Source organism: Sceloporus occidentalis, unplaced genomic scaffold (assembly GCF_023333645.1).
Source record: "Sceloporus occidentalis isolate IW3139 unplaced genomic scaffold, rSceOcc1.0.p SCAF_62, whole genome shotgun sequence".
In the NCBI taxonomy this organism is placed as follows: Eukaryota; Metazoa; Chordata; class Lepidosauria; order Squamata; family Phrynosomatidae; genus Sceloporus; species Sceloporus occidentalis.
The window spans coordinates 1-13,063 of record NW_028317042.1 but is presented as its reverse complement, the minus strand read 5'-3'; the positions used below and the strand labels follow the sequence as shown (position 1 = coordinate 13,063).

Below are 13,063 nucleotides of genomic sequence, written 5' to 3'. Positions count from 1 at the left end.
GAGGGGGCGCGCTCGTCACCGAGGTGCAGGGGCTTCCTACAAATCATTTTGACATTTATTGCGAAACAAATTAAAGCAGAAAGAAAAGACAGAGGAGGAGGAGGAGGAGTACGACTCTTACACCGCGACCACAATCGTCATAATACGGTTAATATGTCCAGATCCATCTAGAACAGTTGCAGCTCTTCACGATAATGCCGCTGGGTAAGGACAAGACACTTTAGGCAACGTTATCCGTCTCTGGAAGCCGTGCTCGAGGTCCGGGCCATGGAGTCGCCCACCCGCTGACTCTCTATTACGTTAACATCAAGGACCAGTTAACGTTTCCTATTTTAAGCACATTTCTGGCTAACCAAAGTTGGGATTGTCCGTGGTCCAGCCACAGCAGCTACGTCAATGATGTTCATAACAAGATCTGCGTGTAATCCGAGCCGTCGCTGTTCCGTTAACCGCTTTACGCCACTCCCAACAACTTCTTGACGCTTTCCTTGTATTGACTGATATTGTCGTCTTTTTCCCCCTGGTTGCGCAGGTTCAGCACGGCAGCGCGGTACTCCTGAACGTCTGGAGACCGTAAGATTTCCTCTTTGGTGGACGAGCCACTTCTTAACTTGAGCAGGGTCTGCAACAGGCTGTTCTCGGACTTGCTGCCCTCCCACACGTACTCTTCCATGTCACTCTCGGCCTTCTCGCTTTCCCAGGCCTCTGTTTTCTGTAACAAGATCACAGACTGTTGGTCTTACCCAGAAATGAATGAATGAATATATGAATATAATATATATATATATATATAATACAAATGAATATATACCCATGAAAATAAAGGGGCAAGTTCACTTAAAGATAAAGACCAATCCCCCCCCCATGGTTACTGATTCATTCAAAGACTGATTCTCTAACAGGTGTCAGCAGGAGAGTTGCAGCTTCAACTTATAGAAAGTAACACAGATGGGGTAACTGCATTGTGTATGTATCTGGCGGGATCTTCACAACCCTTCCTGCAGGAGAAGCTCCCATGGGTCGGACTCATAACGCAGAATGATATCAGGGTTGAAATATTCAGGACTTCTGCAAACTCCCATCTTATATTCGGTACAGCAGACGGTCCAGCGCTCTTCCCACGTGCCGCAAACATTCCTAAATTATTTTAATTAACAGAAACTTTGCTTTTTTTGTTTCCTGTCTGTATTAGAGGACTGCATCTGGATGCGGGTCCCATCAACAAGCACAGAAATAAATGGGAAAGTTACAGTTTGAGACGTTTATTTAAAAGTATTACACAATTCCTTACTATCGTAGGACAAGTAAAGGATTTGTTACGGTCAGAGACCCCATTTAACCCCCATTCTTTACATTGTTGGTATCCAGGAGAGTATCCACCCTCAACCCCAGCTTGTTTCTCTCTTATGTGGATTTGAAGATTATTTACACCCAAAAGGTAAATATCCAATTGTTTTGGAACTATTACAGATGCAGGTTAATCTTTATTGCTAAAATAAAGGTGCTGTCCCATCAAGAAGCAACAATCTCCAGACTGTGTTTACCCCGGGATTCCCCCCCTCACGCAATTCATCACAAGATCGCCCGGATCATGGAAAAATCACAAGTGTCACAGCAGCTCATGAAACATGCAGAGCAATCAAAGGCGATTCATCCGACGAAGGGGGAGCTGAAATATTAACGAGCTACTGAAAGGTAATGAAAGAACTAGGAGGTTTGTGTACAGGGGAAAAAAAAGCCTCGGATCGGGTGGCACGGCTAACTACGGACTGAGCAAAAATGATCATTTAACCCCTTTCTCCCCCGTTGCCCTATCAAAGCCTGCCAGAAACAGAACTGGGTTCCACCAAAAGCGAGGATTACCAAGCAAGTCCTTTGACAAATAGTTAGGGATGGTGTCCTCATATATTAGGTGGATATGATAGAGTGTGAGTGAGAGTGAGAGTCCCTGTATGAAATACAATGTTAGAGGCAACTCCCTTTAATGAAAATCCATTTTATTTTCCCATGGAGATTACTCACCGGTATTATATAGTTAATTAAATAGAAACATGGAGTCCATCAAGTTCAACAATTCCACAAACCCATGTTAGCTTATTCTCGACAATGCAGCCGGGGTCCAAAAATGTTGGGTTTTTTTCCCCTTTGATATGACATTAATGTCTAAGTGGGCTGTTTTTGTCTTCTTCTGGATCAACTGTCCGGTATTACAGGTATTAAAAAAAAAATCATTCTGAGATAACATTATAAAGGCGCAGAAAGGAAGAAACGCCAATACATACTTCAAGCTATCCTTCAGAATACTGTAACCCCCCCCAATGAGCATGGCACAATCACTTACCCAGGATTCGTGGTACAGGACAGTTAGCAGGTACATACTGTAATCTTGATTCTGTCTCCTGAGTGGACATCTGAAATAGTAGAGATACATCATGAACCCATCCACGTGCTATACGGTGGGTTATTTAGCTGTTTTAAAGCAAGCTGGGTCTTTACTGTAAGGACATTAACGTTTATTCTATACAGGGTGCTACCATTTGGCGGGTTTGCAGGGACCGTGGCGTTCTCCATAATAGTTATATGATATACAGTAGGCCTGGCTACCTGTCTGCCTGGATGGCGAGGGTATCAGTGGCCGGGTCATATCGAGATCCCACAAGCTTAATGAACTTTTTCCTGGCGTGATCATCCAGGTTTAGGCTGGAGAGTTTCACCTGTGAGAAACAGAGTGACCAATTCAACGCAGGATACTTCTAAACAAAAAATTTTTATTAAAAGCAAGGAAAAAGCACAAATCGCGGCTTTATGTGAAGTTGAGAGAAGTAATCACTAAAGCCTGAAAATTAAATGATTATTTTATGGCTCACAAGGCACCCGCCAAAATATTTTCCCATCAACTTTATTATGGCATACGTTCGTAGATCGTATTGCAGCTCCTCCGTCTGTACTCACCCGTAAGGTCACCACGCGGGCTTTTGGGTTTCGAACAGAAGGGCCGGCTGAGACGTAATCCGAAGCCTGAATCTCAATGGGGAAATGCTGTGCGCAAAGCTCATCGCTCGAGAGATCAGACGGCCACGGAGTGCAGAACTCTGAGACAAACACACAACCTTTCCGGATCAGATGCTAAACTACATCAGACACTGGGAGTTATACACAATCAAAGCGATTTCGAGGCAGGTAGTAACATACACTATCACTTTTTATAACAGGACTACACTGCCATTCTTAAGTTTGGGGTCACTCAGACAAGGATCTCACCTTTCAGTGCCGCACAGTGCTTCTTTATCGCAACAGGAGTCAGGTGCAAAAAATTGGGGATCTGATAAATAGAATAAACTTGTTAAATAGTGAACTGATTCAAGAAAAATACAACCAAAAAGTACATTAAGACTCAAGACTTATTTATAAAGACCAGTTCAGGTTTACAGTGATCAGTAAGAATATGTCCCTGATTGCTCCACATTTGAAATTTCTGTCTCAGGACCGTTCTTGGTTAAAGGAACGCATTGTCTTCTATCAGCAACCGTGTTTACCTTTAGAAGTTCCAGGTTCCCTATCTTATCTGGAGGGGCTCCACTCTTCACCGGGTACCCCATGCGAATGGGAAGAGGCACCGCGGATGGCTTAAAGGATGCCGCTGATGGATAAACACTGCTCCAGTCCTGATCCGGAAGCATCTTCTCTGTTCTGGGAACCGGGGGCTGGAAAGAAAGACCACAGTTTATGATTTAGGTTTCAAAGGTGGTGGATACATGGAACAGCATTCCAGACGAGGCGGTGGACGATAACGCATAAATCAAGAACGTCTAGGTTATTTACGGGCAATATCCTACAACACAGCGGGCATACTTTAGCTTTTCAGCAGCTGTCATTATAACAGCTCTGCTTCGGTTAAACTTGAGCAACACATAACAAACGAGCCTTAAAGATCTAGCTGAGCTAGGTGCATGTGATGGCTGAAAAGTGCATTATTATCCCCAAAAAACGCGTGCTATATTGCATCACTTTGCTGCCAACGCTTTTACCTCTCTTTTAAAAGTGCCCCTCTGCAATGAACGGTTCCCCCGGGCTGCTGGAGCTGCTGCAAAAATCAAATAAAAAAAACAAACTATAAATATTAATAGATTTATTTCAATATCCCTGGCCGCGAGGCTTAGAGTTTAACCCTTTGTGCGTAAAAGGGTATGTTCACAACTGCAGCCTTACCAATGACAAAAGCATATTACGGTATATACTAAGTCACAGGAGAAGAAGAGCTTACAATCATATGGCATTACAAGGATATCAGAGGGTTAATGATCCCCCCTGATATAGATAACAACATATTTGCAGCTCTTAAAATACCCCAAAACACACTTTATCACTACACAGCCAGTGATATGTTGAACATAGTGAGGGTTGCACTTTTCACATGCAGTTTGCAGCTCTTGTCCAGCTTTATCGCCTATTCACAGCATTACAGATACAAATGATTGTGATTCTCACCCGATGAAGGGACAGACAACCCAGTGCTGTAGCCAGGGCCCCTCCTAGGGGCCACACACTGGATCCCCGGGACCCTAAGGGTCACACACACCCGGCTCAGCATGGAGGTCGCCATCTTGCGTGTGGTAGACGGAGCGACGCATGGGACAAATCACCAGAAAACGCGAAGCCGGCTGTCAGACAGCGTTAACGGGATTCGGAGCGGGTCCTGGGGGGGGATAACGCTGGGGAGAGGATGGTGCTGGAAGCTTCGTGTGTTGCAGAAGTCTGGGAGGGCATCATTTTAGCTAAATTGGTTTAAACGGCTGTAAAAAAAAAAAGACAGTAAAAGGGTTTATGGTGGAAATCATTTTGGTAGAAAAAATATAAGATATGTGTGATATGGATTTTATGTGTAATAAAAGGTCATTCTGGTGTGGAAGTTTGAAGAAAAAAAAAGTGGTTTTATCACTATGGCAACCAATTGAATGGTCTAGTTTGCTGCAACATACCATTGGTTGCTATGGTGATAAGACCACTTTTTTTTTAGACTTCAAAATGTCTCGGCTCCCAAAATACAAAAAGAAGGAACCATTGTTTTGTTGAGATACAAAAACTGTTTCAATAAAAATATTGCTATTTTTTTTTTTAAATAATGTAGTGACGAAAAAAAAAAAGAGATAATGGCAGCCAAAAACCCCCCACTGAATACGAGAAATCAATATGATAACGGAATGCCCTTTGTTTAAACCTATGGGATATGGTCCAATCAGATTACGGCATGGAGAAGTTCTGGCCAGTTATGCCGGATGATATGAGATATACCAGGACACAAGATCCGAAGGAGGAAAAAGATGTCAGATAGGTAAACCTCTTCATACTTTTCCGACGTAGTATGGAACCTTTCAGTAAAGTAATTTGTAACTAATATTTGACTATTAGGGGTTTTTTTGGCCCTCATGTTTTTCTTCTCAATTGTTCATGTCTTTAGAGTGAGTTTCTATGGGGTCTTCTGAAGGTCTTGAGGTTTGAGGTAGTTGAGTTTCTCTGGCCAGCTCTACTGAATTGGATGGAAAAGTTTGCTCTCCAACATCAACTTGACCACAGTTGAAGGTCAACCCAACTCTAGTTGACCCAGCTGCCAACTGGTGTTGAGTTGCTTTGAAGAACATGGCAAATAGTCTGGGCAAAGTCTACTTGATTAAAGTCAGGAGTCAAGTCGGAAAATGCCTTCCATTGCAGAAGAAGTCAACTCCTTTTGGAAAGGAAGTAGTTCTGATATTTGCACCGAATCTAGGAAGTGTTTAGTGTTTGGGTCAAGCTTTAGGTTGTAAAGGACCTTGTAGAAATTAGCCAAATCATTATTAATCTCTATTGGGTTATATTCATTTTTGTGCCCTTGTTTAGACTAAATATATGGGCTTTTAGATTGGGCTTGTTTGGCTTCAACTGGGGCATAGAACTTATGACCCACTCGTTGCATCATAGTGTGTTTTTCATTTTGCATTCAATTTTGTAGAGTCAATGAAGATGTAATCTGTTGTAGTGGAGATCCAGTCCACCATTGAGTAGTAAGGGTATTCTATATCTGCTAGGTGCATACACCTCCATACATCATGTAGTGCATGGTGGGTCATCCATTTTTGAGTTTCTTCCTTGGACTGTGTCTGAGTCTAGATGATAATCCATGACTGGTCGCCCATTGTAAGGAAGCCTTCCTTGATTGATTCTGTTTTTTTCCCAAACTTTTCTTTATTTTAGGTGCGCACCATACACATTTACTAATGTCACTCTTAAATTGTTGAGTGTGCAGACCAGAATCCAAAGTCTACCCAATGTACTAGAGTATTTATTGTTTAAACTGGATGTGCCGATGTATTAAAATAGAAGGTCCATTGTGGGGCGGTCAGCTATTGGGTATTGTTTGGAGTAAATTTTTGGTGTTTGTACCAAAATTTCTGGAAATGTGTCTCTTGTAGAAAACCAACTTCTGCTTTGTGAGTCTTGGCTTCCTCAAGAGCCAGTCTTCTTCTACATGGGGAGTTGAGGTCCCTCGTATTCACGGACATGACTTTAAACATTATATCTACTAAACAATATCAAAGTTCACATTTTTGTCTGTACAGAGTTCCGTAAAATGATCCAGTCATCTTTCATATAAGGCACGTTTAATCGGCTCGCCGATCGTTAATTGCGCTGTTATTCGGACCGTTAGGCATAACAATAAAATATGTTTAAATAACGTGAAATACGTATATATTGGTCCGTTTAGCTGCACCCTTTCCTGTCACTCTAATTAACGTCACCACAGACTTCAATACGCAGAAACCCATCTCGCTCTCCGCGTTATTGTACGGGAGGTGGTGATTGCCAAATTAAATATTTAGGATGAGCCTCCAAGGATAGACGCGAGAGATGATAGATGGATTGTATGTAACAGAACATGTCTTGGGGCTATTAAAAAAGAATACATCTGGAGGATGCGGTCGGGACTGAGATGGGCAGGTGTAGAATTATCTTGGCTTTGAGTTAATTTATTTAATAAAAGAACAAATCGGTTTTTGTTTCTATAAACACAGCCTAGGGTCATTTTAGGCTAATTCTACACTGAGTGTTAGATTTGTGTCATGCATGAAAAAGGGATCCTACTCCAGTTTTTGAAAAGTGGTCTTATCACCATGACAATGGAATGATGGCCAATGAGTAAGAACCAATTTGTTCGATGCCAGATCACATAAAAAGCCATGTACTAGAGGTACACGCAGTGGCACAGGACTCATCATGATTCTGGATTATATCAGCTCACCACTGACGTACCTGGCAACATTTTAGGTGCCCAAAGCGGAACACCTTTGTTGGGGTGGGATCTGGAGTGGATCTGGAGACAGGACGATCAACCAACCTTCACAACGTATGCCGCGCTGATGTCACATCGCAGCGAGACGCTTCCATGGGTGGCATGGTGTCCACATGTGGGCTGTGATTAAGGTCTGGGTTGCATTTCTACGGATCTGGGGACATTCTCATGATCACTATTGCCCGCAAAATGGGACCGTGGGGGGCGGCTCAGCAGGGCAATGCCTGAAAAGTGTGACAATCCCACGTTAAGCGAGACACTTGTGTCAAACGCTCTTCATTAACAGTGAAGACCTGTTAAATTCACACACTACAACTATATGACACCATTCTACGTTGCCACAAGGTGACACCAGAGTCCCAGAATCATACAGCACTGGGTGGCAACGGCTTCCTGATCATTCCAGTCAACAGTAAGCGGCGCGCTCCCTCACATGCCCCCCGGCTATTACCCCGCTGCCGGTGCCCCCCGCTGCCTTCCGCCCTCCCACACGTAATACAATGAGTGCACACTTAGCGTAATTGGGTGAGCGTCAGGTGACACAAGAATTTCATATAATATCCATGCCCTGGGAGCAGACACCTGATCCCCTCGGTCACACAGGAACCTGGCTCTGTACCTTTCCTTTCATCCGCACAATGACACCAGGGAGGCATCTAAAACCGGTCCCCGGGGGCAGATACTAATAATACCCAGACTGGCAGGGTGGGCTAAGTTTCCTACCAGGTACCAGTCATAAAGAGATGGACAGATGGTACAGCTCGGTCCAAACTTACTCCATAATGTTGGACCTCGTTAGAAAAAGCTGAATATTTACAAATTTTTCCCCAAAATATTTTTATTTATATATTTTTATTTTTTTTTGTGTAAAAAATATTCTAAAACAAATTAAATGTGCCGGACATGGATCATACCAGAGCTTTAATTCATTATTATTCATGTCTTTTAATTATGTTGGATTAAGTTGTAACCTTATCCATAACTGCCAAGCGTCCCGCTTTAGGAGGCACAGTCCTGTTATGCCTAGCGTGACTAGCCATTCCCGTTTCCAGAGGACAGTCCGTTTAAGGCGTCTTTGATACATACGGCCAGATACTACCCTATAGAGTACCCTATAGCCGGTCCAGGCCTGTATACACTCACCGCTTGGGACACATTGCTTGTTATGTGTAAATAATGATTCTTGTGCTGCTGATGGGGCCATTCCAGTGGTTGATATGGTGATAAGAACATTCTGCTCTGAAGCTGCAGCTTCTCCTTAAGGTACGTGGATTGTTTTTCGTTTCTCTCTACAGGTAAAGGACCGTTCGCTGTTTGCGGGGCTGTAGTAAACTGGAATCCCTTTTCTTATAAATACCCCCAGTGACTGATCTCCTTGCGCTGTCTATTTCGGGAACAGACGCTAAAGTGGCTGTTGTGCAGTTGGGAGAGAGTTTCCTGGATTTCATCTGCCAGGTATGGGGGGGGGGGTTGCTGGGACAGGTTTCCCCCGCTTTCCAAAAGCTCACGTTTGCGAAAGACCGCTTTTCTAAAAATCTTGCCACTGATTGGCTTCAAGTAGCCAATCAGTGGCAAGAATCATCGGATCACAGAGGAGGAGGGCAGCTGCAGGGCTGAAGCTTCTACGTTAGTCATATCAAAGCGCTCACAGAGGGTTGGGGTTACTCACAGAGCGCTTTCATATACATTCTTCTTTAGTGGGGCTGTCAGGGGCCGTATACTGTCCTTTTAAGCCTGAAGTGTGGCCCAGATCTCTCTATTCTCATAGAACATTGTAAAGAAGGAGAGTGTGCAAGGGTTGCGGTTTCAATGCACAGACTATGCATTATGACGGTCCATCTGGCACACCGGGCATTAACTATACATTATACTGGGCTAGGTCAGCTCTCCTTGAAGGGGTTGGACCTTCATAACAGAGTGAAGCTAGGTAGGTGTGATGGTAAAACACGCTTAGCCAAGAAAAAGTAAAGAACCCTAACTTTATCATAATAGTATACGTCTATCTGCCCTATTGCTTCTAATGCGACTCATAAACTAAAACATTTTCATACCTACTAACTATCCCAGATTTCATAGACCAGTCTCTACTTTGCTAGGTTTTAACAACTGTCTCAATTCACATGAAATCCCCGGAAGAAACTCGCTTTTAGCAGGTATGGTTTTAGTATTAGGTTTTACGCCTGCATGCTGGCCACTACATGACGTTAGAAGATCTGGCTGAGCATTATGAGAGTCAGAGTCCACAGAAGCTGGAGTAGCATCCTTCGCTGCCTCCCGGGCTTTCTGCAGCGTGTCACCGCAGGTGTGATGGTGCTTTGCAGCACCTCGTCAGGCAGACATAATGCTCTATTGCTTTGGACCGCGGTTTACCGAATTCGGCTTGCCAGGGCGTTTGGGGGCTCTGGTCTCCCCCCCAGTCTGTATCAGGGGCCAAGCGATCCGGAGCATCTGCTTTTGTCCCTGCAGAATGGACGGGGAGGTGCAGCGTCTGAGCCAGGGGGAGGGGACAGGGTTAGATCAGAAGTCGATGTTCTGATCAAGTAGGCACTAAGCCGAGACTACACAGAGAAAGTGATGGAGAGACCCGGGGAGAGCTGAAGGCATCTGTGCTCCTCCAAGTCCCACCGAGGAGAGCAGTCGTAAGGAAGCGCTGCACGGACCCCCGAAAAGGAGAGACGCTGAACTCTCACCTATTACCCGCAGGTAGGTCGGTGGCAGGGGGTGCGAGGGGCTTTAGGTACTACTTGTCTCTTTAAACATCCCTCTATACCTTACCAATACGTCAATGAGGCAGGGATGCAGGTGGGAATTACCGTGCGATACACTTCAGGGAATATATACTTTAAAGAGCGACGCTCTGCAGGCGCAGAGTACATTACGTGACATATATATATATATATATAGCGCTAGCAGAATCTGTAGAGCTATTACTATAAGGGGGGCGGTGAAGAATAACATTAAAGTCGCCAGTATACAAATCGGCGATAACACGAATACACGTCGAGATAGACTGGTATAGAAGGACCTGGTCTTGTGAGCTTACAATCTATTGCAGTGCAGGGGGGGTGAGAGTCGAGAGATGGTGCTACGCTTTGCAGGTAGGTAATAGGATATGTGACGTTGCATAGTAGATTGAGATTTAAATGATAGTCCGATGCTTTGTAAACAAGGGGATCAGTTACAGCGCAATGCTCTGCGCGTGACGATAATTGCGTGTTTTCTGCGGCCGAAAATATCTTAAAAGACCGTGTTTTTAAGAAATATGAAAGAACTTTTGACGGCACGGCGGACTTCGGGTGGAAAATTTCATCCGCCAGCAATTTTGTTGAATCGTAAATATATGATACAGATTCTAAAAATGTTTTACTCCACTATAAGATGATTCCTTGCCTATAATTGCCTGTATCGAGAACCGGCGAGGAGTATGCACCGTGTCATGTGATGCGTACATTTAGAACATGGCGTAAACTGCGATAAATTAGACTTTCGTAGTAATATTGTAGTTTTATACTACTTTACGTGGAGGATGGTAGATGAGTGGAACATCCTCCCAGCAGAAGTGGTAGAGGCTGATACAATAAGGTAATTATTGTAGGTATATATATATATATAGATCAGGATGTTGTTTGTGTGTTGCGTATGCGTACAGCCTTATGTTACTTAGTATCACATGTTCCGTGACCTTGCGATGTTCTTCTTGTTACAGAGCCATGAGTGGCAGTGGGTGACAGCAGGTGACAGTGGGTGACAGAGCTGTGATCCCGTCTGCCGTGACTCTGAGCAGCACACTGATAAGAGGGATCAGGTCCCGCGGGAGCTTGCAATCTAACACCAGCCTTGAGGATGTGAAATATTGATCAGTGGCAGTCTGCGACATGTCGTGCAGCTCGGGGGAGTGCAGGGGGCTCCCCCTCTACAGCCTCTACACAGGCCCCTCAGCGCCGGACCCCATGCACTACTCTTCTGTGGCCCTCAGCACCGAGCCCCCCCTCAACAATGGCTCTGGGACCCCCTGCTCTGCCGGGGACCCCACTCTGCAGGTAGGAAGCCAGACTGGGGGTGCGAGGGACAAGCGGACAGAGTACTCACCCAAGTGCTTCTATCGTCACTACCTGACCCGCACCAGTATGCAGGGGGACATCTACAACTTCCTGGAAAGACCCAGCGGCTGGCGATGCTTCATATACCACTTCAGCGTGTGAGTACCAAGCCCTTTCTCGTTTACTTGTCTACGTCTTCCCTCCCAAGGACTGGGTCCTTCATCATTGGGAATGACCGTTGGCCAAAGATGACCCTCTCTGTTCTTCCAAAGATCTCCCACCTCCAGTCCATGGACGTTCTCACCATGGTCCATATCCCACCCAACTTATCTATCAGCCCGGCCTCACTGTCGCAGCTGCGTACCAAAACAAAAAGCTAGATTCTGTCACGGAACCCATTGTCCCATCTTGATATGATGTCGTTGTCAGGATAGCCATGTCTTTTTTTAAGCTCTCCCCAATATATTGGTGCTGTGTACATCTCACCCGACACATTTCCGTCCTAATGGGCCATTATGTTCCTCACCCTCCATCTCCAGAAGCCGGCATCTTCTACTTTCTTGGACTTGTTCAAGCTCCCCTACTGGTATCGTTTTATCATGTCAACCAACCTCTTTCTTCTGTTCCAAGATGTGGAAATGAAGGGCTTTCTTCATACGTTTTATCGCGCAGGCTTTGCGCCGTTTTACTCATTCCGGTGATCTGTCACTAATTTATTCATGTCCTTTTGGAGATAAGGTCCGGGGAACGGACATTGTATTCTAGGTGAGGTCTTTCAAGTGACCTATAAACTAGCATCGTCCTTCTTCTCTTCCCTCCACCGAGGAGGTATCCAACTAAGCATTGTTTGCATACTTCCACATATTATTACTTTTTTTCCCCTTAATTAATTACTTTTTATTTCCCGTTTTTAAACTTTAGAACTCATATTTGTGGTCATTCTTTCCTCGACTCACAAACTCTACATCTAAATGCATTGTAGTCCTTATGGTGTTTCTGTTTCTTGGCCAGGCTATACAATCATGTTCTGCGTCTGCTACAATCTAGAACATGGAATTCTTTTGCCGTCCAGCAGAATATTACATTACAGTATCTTTTCCTGCAAACTGGGACGCCGACTTTTCTTATCGATCTAGAAGGTCGAGATGAAATCTGGCCAAGATGTAACATGGTTAGGGTAGTAAATGATGTCACATCATACGTGATTATTGACTATTAGACCCCATCCTTTGGGTTTGACGCTTTATCCTTTCAGCGTTGGGTATGGGATGAAGTTCCATTAACTCTCGTTGACTGTCAACCCCAGCAACTCTCTGGAATGAATATGCTCAATTACCCAAATGGTACATCAGGGTGGATGGGGTATATAACTATTCATGTCTTATGGATACATATGGATACATAGTTACTGACCGATGTACGGCGAGTCAGGTGATCCATTCCATACATTCTAATAGAACTTTTGGATGCGGGGAATCCGTTCCCTGATACACCAGTTAATGATAAACTCACCGATCAGGGTTTATGGTGGTTATCCTTGGTGGGGCATAATGGGGCACTACAAGGCAAATAACATAACATCCAGCTGTGCTGCCCTGCACTATGCATTATTCAGAAGCCTCGTCCTTTAAAGAGAAACGCGACGGACCGACTTCTTCTTCGCAAAATATAAGAATATTCTTAATTCTCACTTGAATTA

The 13,063-nt window shown here is 44.4% G+C and overlaps 1 protein-coding gene across 1 annotated transcript; it reads right to left on the bottom strand.

Annotated features, from left to right (window-relative positions):
* Positions 1–454: 454 nt before the first annotated feature.
* LOC149287232 (small ribosomal subunit protein mS35-like) lies at positions 455–11,201 on the bottom strand. The gene is made up of 8 exons (XM_089492976.1): positions 11,029–11,201; positions 9,695–9,812; positions 3,537–3,704; positions 3,262–3,322; positions 2,953–3,092; positions 2,605–2,714; positions 2,342–2,411; positions 455–712 (listed from the first exon to the last, which is right to left on the bottom strand). Exons 1-8 carry the CDS (start codon positions 11,199–11,201, stop codon positions 455–457), a joined length of 1,098 nt encoding a protein of 365 aa, XP_089349102.1.
* Positions 11,202–13,063: the final 1,862 nt, after the last annotated feature.

Excerpts from the sequence above, each read along its gene's own strand:
- LOC149287232 (XM_089492976.1), bottom strand. The coding sequence starts at position 11,201 with ATGTCGCAGACTGCCACTGATCAATATTTCACATCCTCAAGGCTGGTG. Across the intron at positions 3,323-3,536 it reads GGAACCTGGAACTTCTAAAG|ATCCCCAATTTTTTGCACCT; the intron begins GTAAACACGGTT and ends TCTATTTATCAG. Across the intron at positions 2,715-2,952 it reads CCCGCGTGGTGACCTTACGG|GTGAAACTCTCCAGCCTAAA; the intron begins GTGAGTACAGAC and ends TGTTTCTCACAG.